We start from the raw sequence: 13,382 nt of genomic DNA on the forward strand, positions 1-13,382 counted from the left end.
GGGGCCAGGGGAAGAACCATAAATGTGGAAATGTTACACATTTTCTCATTGAGGTTGGATACAGTGTAGCTTTTGACACCAGCATTAGTCACATTTCAGTTGTGCCATCTGCATTATTTTCAGTCAAAATTATGAAAAAAAGTTAAAATCAAATTGATTTCAGTTGGTGAAAAAATTTTATTATTTTATTCATAAATATTTTGATATAGTTATTTAACTGGAGATTTTAAGAAAACATTCTGTCAAATAAGTATAGTGTGACACAATCTTATGTTCAAGTATCTAAATCAAAAATTATGAGGGTAAATTAAAAAAAAAGGCAATGTGAAAATTACGCAGTTCAGCAGTATAGTATAGCAGTTGATGCTATACTATATCCTTTGGTGAATTTCAGCAGGTTTTACTGCAAAGAAGTCTCACTATGACGCATTGTTCAACAATGGGTCAGCCTTGCAGGGGAGTGTCCATGTTCATTTGACCTTGGCTTCAACTAGACTAACGACAGAGCACTGTTCTGTGTGTGCTTGAACTACCGATAAGCCATTGCAAAGATGTTGACATATTAAAACCCATATCTGTTCTTCTAACCACATAATTTTCATATTGCCTTTACTTTTTGATTTATACTTGTATTTCCTGTGTAATGGCACTGGCATTGTGTGCTTGGGCAACAACATAATTCATATTAAATTATTTGCTATATAAATTAAAGAACTATCAAGCACCTATAAAAATGAATTCATTCAAAGAGTGTAATTTAATGAATGTATTGTATGAATTGTGTTGAATGTCAAATTGTATTTTTTATAAGTAAGATTGTGCTCACAGTATGTGTAAAGTTCAGCAGAAAGTAAAGATAGATAATATAAGAAAAACAAAAAACAATAGGCAGTTTTACACAACTCTTGAAGCTGTACAGCTGAATAACAAAACATACATCAAGTATACAGTAAATATATAAAATAGATGGCAAGTCCCATTGGACTGAATTTGTCAGAAATAATATGAATTACCATGTGTGAAATAAATGCAGCTTCTCTTGTTTTGTTGTCTGAAAATGAATTGACTTAAATGACACTTGAAATAGATTAAAATAGCACCATATCCTAATTCTGTTTTATTTAATTTGTAAAGGAGCATTTAATATTGGTGATAAAACATGGGAATGCTTAAGAATTATGTCCATCTATAATCAGACAATAACAGTAAATTATTTGGTTGCTGGTACTTGGTATCATGTAGATGTTGGGGCAGTGACATAGATTCATAATTGCACTCTAGTAGTAATAGACCATTTTCAATTTAAGCCATAGGAAGTATATACAGTAAAGTGTGTGTGTATATGTATGTATATGTGTGTGTGTCACTGTCTTATACCCCAAAACATGAGGATGAGTCTCAGTACTTTAGCAAAACCAACTTTATCCCACTTGAAACAGGAACAGAAGGGTTATTTATTGTAGCGGGAGCTACCACTCTCATATACACAGACAGAGCAAACGGGAATAGTTGAGGCCAGGTCAGCAGCCAAGGCATACTGTTTCTTGTATTTACAATGTTCCTTGTATCACCCATCGGCGACAGGCACTTATAGTGTGATCTTGATCGACTTGTAGTTGTTGTGGCAGCCATATGCTGCTGCACTGCAAACCTGTGGTTGCCTCGGTGACAGACAAGCAGTCCTCCACAGAGGAGGACTCTTCTCCATCAACACCCTCAGAGCAAACATTGCATCTGTGGTGCTCTTTCCTGGCATGAAACCATACTGCTGCTCACTAATCATCACCTCCCTTCTTAACCTAGCTTCCACTACTCTTTCCCATAACTTTATGCTGAGGCTCGTCAATTTTATCCCCCTGTAGTTACTACAGCTCTGCACAGCCTCCTTATTCTTAAAAATCTTTACCAGTACACTTCTTCTCCACTCTTTAGGCATCCTCTTACTTTCCAAGATTCCATTAAACAATCTGATTAAAAACTCCACTGCCATCTCCCCTAAACACCTCCATGCTTCCTCAGGTATGTCTTTGGGACCAGTGGCCTTTCCATACTTCATCCTTTTCATAGTTGTCCTTACGTTCTTGCTTATCCGTTGCACTTCCTGATTCACTCTCTCATTCTCTACATTCATCAGCCTCTCAAATTACTCTTTCCATCTGCTTAACACACCCTCCTCATTTGTGAGTATGTTTCCATCTTTACACTTTATCGCCCTAACCTGTTGCACATCTTTTGCAGCTTGGTCACTCTGTCTAGCCAATCGGTACAGGTCCTTTTCTCCCTCCTTAGTGTCCAGCTTCTCATACAACTCATCATATGCCTGTTCTGTAGCCTTCTCCACCTCTCTCTTCACCTGATGTCTTATCTCCTTGTACTCCTGTCTACTTTCTGCATCTCTCTGACTATCCCACTTTTCTCCTGTACTTCCCCATTCTATCACCAGGGTTCCTTTTCCTCCTTCCTCTGTCCAGATGTCATGCCAGTCACCCTTCTTGCTTGTCACCCTTACTGTTTCTGCTGTAGTTGCCCAGCTGTCTGGTAACTCTTCACTGCCACATAATGCCTATCTTACCTTCTTCCTAAACTCAACCTTGCAGTCTTTTTTCAACTTACACCATTTGATCCTTGGCTCTACCCTTACTCTCCTCCTCTTCTTGATCTCTAACATCATCCTACAGACCACTATCCAATTCTGCCTAACTACACTTTCCCCTACCACCACTTTGCAGTCTTCAATCTCCTTCAGAATGACTGTTCTGCATATGATATAATCTACCTGTGTAGATTCCTCCACTCTTGTACGTCACCCTATTTTCCTCCCCCTTCTTAAAATATGTATTCACCACAACCATGTCCATCTTTTTTGCAAAATACACTATCATCTGACCTCTTTCATTCCTCTCCTCCTCGTGTCCTCTTTTCCCTTTACCAACATGTCTATTGAAATCCACTCCAATCACCACTTTCTATCCTTTGGGTACACTGTCCATCACTTCCTCCAACTCACTTCTTTTTCATACATCACACACCCAACTTGCAGGGCATATGCACTAACAACATTCATCATCACACCTCCAATTTCTAACTTCATAAACATTACTCTGTCTGACACTCTTTTCACCTCCAAAACACTCTTGACATACTGTTCCTTCAGAATAACCCCTGTCCCATTTCTCCTCCCATCCACACCATGATAGAACAATTTGAATCCACCTCCATTCCACCTGGCCTTACTCTCCTTCCATTTAGTCTCTTGCACGCACAATATATCAACCTTTCTTCTCTCCATTATATCTGCTAACTCTCTCCCCGTACCAGTCATACTGCCAACATTCAAAGTTACTACCCTCAGTTCCAGTTACCTTCCTCCTCTCCTCCTGCTTCCGGACACATCTCCCACCTCCTCTTCTCCTTCTTCGGCCAACAGTTGCCCAATTTTCTCCAGCACATTGTTGGCTAATAATACTGGTGGAGGTCATTGTTAACCTGGGGCTCAGCCAATCTGGTATGAACACCTGTATTGTTGTCCACATATTGATCTGGGAAAATTTTACACTGGATGCCCTTCCTGACATAACCCACCCCATTTATCCGGGCTTAGGACCGGCACGAAGAAACACACTGGATTGTGCATCCCCTGTGGCTGGGTTACTGAAAAGCTAAAAAGCTCAAACCATAATTTAGTTGGACTATATGTCTATTTGGTTGAATCCATTGGTCTAGAACTATGCTCAGCGATACTAAGATAGGCTGCAACCTATCACAACCTTCACTGTGAGTTTGAGAATGTTATGTTATGATTCATAGCTTAATAGTAGTAGTTAGCTACAACTGCATGAAAGAAATTAAGGACAGCCTAATTTAATTTTAAGGAAAAAATAAATCTGCATCATTTTTGGCTAAACAATTACAATGCTGTGTTGGATTTCAAAATCTACTTGCTTTGAGAGTATTAAATTACAAATTAGGATTGTATTTACAGTATATTGTATGCTTCTCATTTACAACATCAAAAGTATACATATTAGCTGTTGAACAAAAAAAGTAAGTCCAGTTTTAATTATATTTCTATTCACAAAACTATACCATGATCAATGGTACTGTTGTTTTTATCTTCAGCCATATATTGTATGAAATTTTAGTATATGATAAAACACTGATTTTATAAACCAAAATCTTTGGGTAGGCTTCTGCAGATTTATAATGATATTCTTCACCCGAGTTCCTTGGTTTGGTGAGGGGCTTGTAGTGGTTTGCTTTCTTATGCCACACATATTATTGGTATGTGAAGTTTACTATATACATGCCCTGTCCAGCTTTTTTTCTTAGCATGAACAGATTGTTATTCCTTTTATTTGATTTGTCTTTCCTTTTTTGTGTAAATAGATAAAAGTATATGAATAATTTATTTAGTTAAAATAGAATACCATAATAAAGACTATAAGTGAGGTTATTCAACAATATTTATTAATACACTTACTTTACCTCCAGTGTACCATGATACAGCCCACCAAGTGTTTTCTTCAAGTGTGCTTTTGGATGTCTTGGAATGTAAACAGTAGATATTTCATTTATAGTATTCTTTTTTCAATTTTGGGATAACCATGTTTCTTTATTGTAATACTAATTAGTGGATTTTTATTTCAGGGATCAGCCAACATTGTTTACAGCTTCCTGCAGTTGGGATAAGTATTACTGGACAACTGAAACAAGATACATAACAAGAAACAGCCATCTTTCTGTGCCTGCATTTACACAGCTTAACCAGGTATTTAACAAAGGTATCATACATTGAAAGAGCAGAACTCCTTCAGCCATTGTATTTTTTCATATGTTTAATCTGTTGTTTTAAAACTCTTCATCTGTTGAAATGGAGGAACACTGATGACTTAGTACTTTTAAGAAAAAAAATGTATGTTATGTTGTCTCTTGTATTTTCATTTTTTAATACCTTAAAGAATTAGCCTATAATTAATTTATGGATATGTTAATCAGTCCCTTGTATTTAATTTATTTAATACCTTCCATAATCTATGCTTACTTTATGGACGATCGATGTAACGTAAAGAAAAGCAGTTTGTAGTTTCACTTACAGTAATATAAGTTTAGTTCACTGTAGTACTGTATTTTCAAGCTGTTTATTGACATAGAAAAAAATACAATGTGACGTGTTTATTTCCTGCTAAAGTGTGGGCTGAAGTGTTGCAATGTCAGGGAGACATTTTCCTTCTTTTGAGGTGGGTTATGGATATGTTTATATGTATCATCATATTATTTTCAATGGTTTGGGCATGCTAATGACAACAAATTTCAGGCCGTCTGAAAGTCAAGAATATATAAGAAGAGTTTAGAATTTAAGAAGAAATTACTCAAGTGGGTATATACATTGATGAATATTTTTGTTTAAGAAAATAAAGTATATATGAGAATTTGGTTCCTGTTTATGTTGGCAAAAGTAAAGGCTTTATCCTAGTAAATAAATGACAACACTCTAGGGGGTACATATTGGCCTGTTAGTCCATTTGCTCTCAGTGTTGTTGTGATGACCCATCACCATTAGGATTGTATATACATTAAAGTATATTAAAATGTTTCCTAATGTCAGGACTGCTCTCTAAAGGAGTTCTAGTCTTAAGGGGGTACATCCTCACATTAGATAATACTTAAACTGGTAATGCCCAAAGGGGAGATGGACTTTTTCTGGCTTAGCACAGCAGAAAAAATATTCAACTTATGAAAAGTGAAAGGTGAGCAACCACAGTTTAAAGAAAATAATTTGGTAATTAATAGGCTCACCTGTTAGTTTTCTGTTGCTAGTCTTCTGCTTGGGGACTGACGGTATGAGGTATTGGTAGTTGTGTGTTCCTTAATCTCAGAATTAGTTAGCCATGTTTTTTCCCTGCTATATGTATAAGCATGAGTACTTGAAGAACATGCCGCCTTTGAAATAGTTTGTTCAGCTTTTGTTTTTTAACAGGAAGGTGCAGTTCTACAGTTCAGTTAAAATTAAGGAAAGTACTATAACAAGACAACAGCAAAATGCTGCAAACAAAATAACATATTTCTTATCTTGGAATCTACTGTAACAAGCTTCGCTTCGCTCGCCTACACCCGGCGTTTTGAACCCGTGCCCGCTGGGCAGCCATAGTTTCAGAAGCGCGTTGTAGGAGCCTGCGTTGTTTTGAACCCGTGCTTGCCCTGCTTCTGCAGTTTGAGACGCGCGTTGTAGGCGTATATCCGTCAGTCGCGCTCGTTCGGTTTGAACCTGTGCCCGCTTTGCCTCCGCAGTTTCAGACGCGCGTTGTAGGCGCCTGCGTACATTGATCGTATCCAGGTGGGTCGCGTTCGCCGTTTTGTACGATCCCAAGCAGCACATTATTCCTAACTTCACTCCGCAGTAGTGCCACGCACAATATGGCGGTGACGCCTGCACCTTCACTACGCAGTAGTGCCACTCACAATATGGCGGCGACGCCTGCGCCTTCCATATTATGTTGGGTTTTACCATGCTGTGTAGGTGCCTTTGCATTTCATACTTTCCCGCGCCTTCCGATGTGCGATGTAGGCGCCTGCACCTTCCGGGTCTGCCTCTGCTGTGTGGTGTGGACATTTAACTGTCGTTTTTTCTGCTTTTATATTCTGTATCTCGCTGTGCATGTGTTTCGTGCCTAGGTTTTTTTGAAGCTGTTGCATTCCAGTTTTCATCATCTGTAACCTGCTCTCCATGTGTTTGGCCCCGTTCTTTAACCTCTTTATGACGTTTTACTTTGTTTTCTACTCTGTCTTTTATTTCTGACCTCGCTTTATCCTGCTTTTGTTTCAATGACACCTGGTCCGTGGTGATTATATTCTTCCTTTTTCGAGTATTAATTTCCATTTGTTTGCGATACTGTGATCTTTAATGTACTGTCAATAATGCATCACTGTAATGTGATCCACCTATGCTGTATAGTTTGGACGTGTGAGGATGACGTACGTTTAATACGGAGCGTTCGCCCGTGTCACTCTGGGGCCCCCCACTGTTAATATGGAGCTCCTTCCGTACTATCACGCGGGGCATTGTGGACCACTGCGGACTCCGTGGTGTTTCCCGTTTCACTTTGTAGCTCGGTCATTCGAGCGGTTTCTTTTTGGAGCCGTGCCTGCCTGATTTGCGGCATGTCAGACGGTTCGTAGTCTCTCCCATTTCGCTCTGGGGCGGGGGGGCTTTGTGTGGCACCTGCACACGTTCGTAGTCTCTCCCGTTTCACTCTGGGGAGGGGTGCTTTGTGTGGCACCTGCGTAGTCTCTCCTGTTTCACTCTGGGGAGGGGGGCTTTGTGTGGCGCCTGCGCACTATGTCTCCTGCGTCCACGGGCATGTTCCTGCGTCCATATCCGGTTTACCATTCTCGGTTAGTAATATGGATAAACCGGAATACCTGTATGAATTCTGGAATCTGTAGTCTGCATGCTATATCTGTATAAATAAATATGACTTGACTATTAATCAAATCTATTTTTAGGATAAAATAATTTATGATAAATATGTTAGTGATATATTTTTTATGCGATTTACTATATATGAGAATTGCCAACACTTTATACCAAAAGATTGTATCTTAGTAGGCCACTGCTGCTGCTGGTCTGAGAGTTTAAGCAAGTCATTTAACTGGCCGGTGTTCTAATGGCAAAAATGTGTGTAGTGTTGTTTGCCATAATGTAGATAGATAGATAGATAGATAGATACAATACTTATGAAGTTTTTGAGATGCTGTTCAACATTAAAGCCATAATATTTTTCCATTTTTTCCATTTATACTTTTTGATCTGCAGGAAATAAAGAAGCAGCTTTGTTGGAAGTCAATATTGTGTCTACATTTTTAGTTAATTAATATATTTTTATGATTATCTTATAGTATTAAATTACCTTTACTTAAATTTAAGTTTTAGATATGGATAACAATGTGCTGCAACATTACACACTTTAAATAAAAGGTTTCTTAGGCCTTTTCTCCAAAAATCAATTATAATGAACTACTGTATGTCAGGCTAATGTATGTTAACCATTAATGCAACGTAAACAAATTTGAAGGTGACCTTAAGACTTCTGACAGAAGGCAGCAGGCATTTCGAAATGATGTATTTGCATTTTTGGATTATAAATTTAGAAAGCTCTTTAGTTTTTTGAAGAAGTCATAATTTTACTTTCTTTGAACTTAAGTAACTATTGCTGCATTTTTCATATAATATGGGAGAAATCTAAAGAAATAGTTTTTGTTTGAATATAATGTTTGTTTTAACAAAAGATATTAGTACCCTTGTAAGAAAAGTAGATGTGCAGTTTTAAGATCACTCGAAGCATTAACTTATTTTTAAAATTTGATAGATTAAAATGTATGAAAATATAAATAGTACGCTAAGAAAACATTAGAAGAACAATAAGAAGGTATTTACATTCTTCCACAAGTAGTACTACGGTGTTGTACCGTGTTAGCCATTATGAATATAGAGAAAAAGTCAAGCAAAGGGGCCTGAGATGCCTTGAAAGCTTGCATATTGTAATCTTTTAAGTTAGCCAATAAAAGGTGTCATTTTGCTTGGCTTTTTCTCTACATTATTCCACAATAAAAGTGTGATTTCCAAAAAGCTTAATTTGTATTTAAAGTAAATTGCAATTGCACTACCTGATCAAATAAAAGCTGTTTTTAATTAATATTATATGTTAATAAAGAATTTGTAATTAATTATAAAAGTACAACCTCATTTCGCATTCACATAAACGTGCCATTCCATCCATCTATCTATCCATCCTCCTGACCTGCTTAACCAGGGCAAAGTCATGGTGCAGCTAGAGCTTATCCCACCAATCATTGGGTGCAAGGTAAGAACAATCCCTGGCCAGGGAAGGCACCGGTAAAATCCCAGAGTGAACATGCACTCACCCACACATATACACTCTAGGGCCAATTTATCAACACCAGTTCACATAACCTGAATGTGTGTGGACTATGGAGCATATCAACTTATATCTACACTTTTGTAGAAGATTACATTTTAATTTCAAATGCTGTATGAAGTCAAAAAAATTCTGAGCTTTCTAATGATGTTTTACTATGACCTTATTTGTTCATATTTTACTCTTAAAGTGAATTTTTTAACTAAAATACATAACTAGTAGAAAATGAAAGATAGACAGTTGACAACAACAGTATCTAAACTACCACTTAACTTTTTAATGTGTGGTTTGTCTCTGCTTCCTCACTAACAACTGGAGGTAACAAACAGCACCGTTGAAAGAGAACTGACAGAAAAAAATGACAGAGAGTTGAATGTGTGTACAAATAAATAGTATAAAGTTATCATTTTCCATACATCTCATCCGAGCCTCTGCCACATTTTTTCTTTGACAGTGAAAATCACATATTTTTTGCTTTATTTCCCCTTTACTAATGGTGTAGTAAATGTGTTCTGTTTGCCTTCAGTTTACTATATTCTCAGTAGTAGTATATAACATGCAGTGTGTGTTTGATAGCAGCGTAACACACCACTTATTAAATACAGAATGATTTGCTGAATGACAGTAAAATCTACAACACATAGCATTTTCAACAATGTAAACTATGTAGAAATCCCAATGCAGTGGTATGCCTAAAAGATGTTCTATTTTTGATTCAAATTTCAGGTTGAACTGTTCTTTCATGTTTAACTGTTGAAAGATAGCAGAAGACAAAACCAGAAGCAATGGGTAACAGCACTTTTAGCATACAGCCCCTAATGCTTTGTTTGTTATGATCACAGATATTCATTCTGTTGTTATGAAATTTACTACATTTATATAATAATCAAAACAAACATTCATTGTACCCTGGGACTCCCATGATTCCCTATCTGAAGATACCTGAATCACAGGAACACTGTTCCTTAGTTTATCAGGTAATATACTTCCCAGATGCTGTTGTCTCTCCCAGTCCCTGAAACTTACTGGCCTCTCTGCGGGGTTAGGATTCCTGTTTCCATCTGGTCAGAAAGACTGCCCTTCCATTTTCCTTTATATTGGCATCCCGTCTAGGCAAAGAATTGTTCTCTGGGACACCCTCCCACACCCATCCTGTGCGATGCTCACAATATAATACATATATTATTATGGGTGATGAGGTGGGGTTAGGAGGGTGTTGGTCGTAAAGATTTATTTACTATGAGGATGTTCTTCTTAAGTTTGCATATGCTGGGTTCATGTCCAAATGTCTGTTAATGGCGTTTTCGTTTGATAGCCAAGATTCATTCAGCTCTCTAGCACTTTTAGTACTGGCCTTAAATCTTACTTGTACATTGTCCCAGTTAAATGTGTTTCCGGTTGAATTTGTGTGCATATAAATCAGTGATCGTGAGTCCTTCCTTCTGACGGCATTTTGATGCTCCTGTATACATGTTGCGATTCTTATTGACGTTTGTCCTACGTATACCGCTGGGCAAGAACTGCATGGAATGCTATAAACTGTGTTTCGTGTCTCTGCTGCCAATTTCTTGTTTTTGGCATTAAAAAGGACAGTGTGCAGATTGTTCGTAGGTTTGTGTGCTATTCTGATGCCTGATTGGGCAGGATACGTGCTGTACCTCCTGACACTCTGTGATGAAAAAGAAGTGTGTGCCAGGTGGGATGGGGGGTCAGATTGGAGTTGACTGTTTGCTGGGTTCTCTGGCGTCTCCTGTGTAGGCATTGTTTAATGAATGTCTTTGGGTAGCCGTTTGAAGTGAAATGATGGAAAAGATAGCATCTTTCATTCTTTTTTGTCTCCTTCCTATTACAATGAGTGTGAATTCTTCTGAATAAAGTCTTAATACAGCTTCATTTATGACATGCTGGGTGATTGCTGGCGAAGGGTAATATCTTATCTGAATAGCATTCCTTACGGTAGACACTTGTAATCAGGGTAGAGTCGTTACTTCTTTCAATGGAGATGTCCAGGAAATTGATGCTTCGGTTTGTTTCTTTTTCCATGGTGAATTGGATTGCAGGAAATATTGTGTTGATGTGGTTGTAGAAATCATTCAGCTGGTCGTTTTTTAATATGATGAATGTGTCGTCTATGTAGCGTATCCAAATTTTGGGTGTGAACTGAGATAGAGCCACATTTTCGAATCCCTGCATTACCAGTTCTGCCAGAAGTCCCGATAACAGCGATCCCATTGGCATCCCTTCTTTTTGAATGTAGTATTTTCTGTTGAAATGAAAGTGAGTTTTCTGTCAAAGTGATATTAGGTGCATTATGTCTTTAGTGGACAGTTTCATTCTTGTCTTTATGGTGGGGTCATTATTCAGTCTCATTAGTAGTGTTTCTGTGGCCAGATGGATCAGAATCATAGTATATAGTGAAATGACATCAAACGAGACCATGACCTCGTCCTCAGCGATTGATACGTATTTCAGGCGTTGCAATGCCAACTCGGCGCTGTTCACAGAATATTCCGGGTTGTAAGTTAAATGTTTGAGCACCTGAAAAAGTCTTTTTGATAAGTTGTAAGTTGGTCCACCTATTAGGCTGACCACTGGTCTGAATTTCAGAGGTGTTTTATGTATTTTTGGGAGTCCATAAAATTCAGGGCAAGTTAGCATCGCTGGATTTCATTTATAATAATTCTGTGCGTCTAGGTGGTTGTTATTCCGGAGTTTGATCAGAGTGGTGTTTATTTTGTTAAGTGCGGTCTTAGTTGGGTTGTTATTCAGCTGTTGATAAGTGTTGGTGTCAGAAAGCATTTCTTCCATTGCTGTGGTATATTGTTCCTCGTCTAATACGACAGTTGCGCCTCCTTTGTCGGCTGGTGTGATAACAATGCTGTTATCATTCTGTAGCAATCATAGAGCTTTCTGTTCTTTTGTTGAATTACGTGTGGTCGGAAGTCTTGTATGTAAGTGGCTGGCAATTGTGGACCTTATCTCTTGTGCGTTGTCTGTCAGTATTTTCTCGGTTAATAAGATGTGTTCCAGGGAACCTAGGAAGTTCATGTCGGATGCGTCTTTGTGGTTGAATTTCATTCCTCTAGCGAGAATATTTTGTTTTGTGGTGGAGAGTTGTCTTTGGAGAAGTTGTATATTCCGGATTGTGGTTCATTGGTATGTATATTTCCAGTGAGTTTATTCCATTTTTTGTTGAGTGTATCTTGCTTAGAAATATGGCTTTTGGAAGCTGTGTCCTGGATCCGTTTGGCCCATTCCTCTGTAATCATCTGTCTGCATGTTGTGAGGAGTTTGGATCGTTGCTTCGTAGTTTTGGATCAGTAACTGGTTCGTTGGCGGTGTGTTTCGGAAATAAATTCATACTAAATGCGTTTTGTGAATTGTTGCATGATGACTGCCATCTTCGGAGTGTTCGTCGGTGGTTTAAATCGTAAGCATTTCGGAGTTACATTGTGCCTGATACAACTGTGGAGAAAGAAAAGTTTTTCATAGCTGTGTGCTTCTCGGATTGCCGAAGTTTCCCATCATCTAATACATTGGAGGGCTTCTTGCCCGAAGGTTTTACGAATGGAAGCGAAGGTCTGTGATACAGTTTGCATGTTTGTAGCTAGAGATCCACAAAGAGAGAAAATGAATCATTCATCTTAAAATAGTTTTTTTTTTTATTATTCCTAAGCTTTTGACAACCTACCAGGTGTCATCATCAAAGGAAAATGATTATACATACAGGAATCAAAGGCAATTTATAACTGGTGAAGGGTGGGGATGGGGTGGGAGGTTCTAATGGGGTGTGGGGTGGATTAGTAAGGTAGGGTTTGGAAGGTGTTGGTCATAAAGTATTTTTTATTATTTACATGTTCTTCTTTTTAAGTCTGCATATGCTGGGTTCAAGTCCAAGTGTCTATTAATGGTGTTTTCATTAGACAGCCACAATTCAGCCAGCTCTCTGGCACTCTTAGTAATGGCCCTGAATTTTACTTTCACAGTGTCCCAGTTAAATGTGTGTCCGGTGGAACTTGTATTTATGTAAATCAGAGACCGTGGGTCTTTCCTTCTGATGGAATTGGGATGTTCCTGTATACATGTTGTTAGTCTTTTAGATGTTTGTCTCACGTATACCGCTGGGCATGCATTGCATGGAATGCTGTAAACTGTGTTTTTTTTCCTCTGTGGTTTCTTTTTATATTGAAAAGAACAGTCTGTAAAGTGTTTGCCGGTTTGTGCGCTATCTTGATCCCAGATCTGGACAGGATGCATACTGTATTTTCTGACACCCCACAGTGATAAAGGAGGGTGTGGTATGTGTGGTGGAGGACTGAGTTGGAGTTGACTGTTTGCTGCAGTCTGCAGCGTCTCCTATAAAGGCATTGTTCAATAAATGTCTTGAGGTAGCCGTTTGATGTGAATAGACAAAAAAAGACAATGTCTTTCATTCTTTTTTGTGTC

The 13,382-nt window shown here is 38.2% G+C and overlaps 1 protein-coding gene across 2 annotated transcripts in view; it reads left to right on the forward strand.

Annotated features, from left to right (window-relative positions):
* LOC114652123 (tight junction protein ZO-2-like) overlaps nucleotides 1–13,382 on the forward strand; it is a 253,598-nt gene that overhangs the window by 70,591 nt on the left and 169,625 nt on the right. For both annotated transcript variants that reach the window (XM_051927776.1, XM_051927773.1), the window contains exon 2: nucleotides 4,648–4,768. Coding sequence is in view for 1 of the 2 variants with exons in the window: in XM_051927773.1 (XP_051783733.1) it covers nucleotides 4,648–4,768 (121 nt within the window). In the remaining variant the exon portion in view is untranslated. The remainder of the gene's footprint in view (nucleotides 1–4,647; nucleotides 4,769–13,382) is intronic.

Source organism: Erpetoichthys calabaricus, chromosome 5, assembly GCF_900747795.2.
Source record: "Erpetoichthys calabaricus chromosome 5, fErpCal1.3, whole genome shotgun sequence".
NCBI classification, from domain to species: domain Eukaryota; kingdom Metazoa; phylum Chordata; class Cladistia; order Polypteriformes; family Polypteridae; genus Erpetoichthys; species Erpetoichthys calabaricus.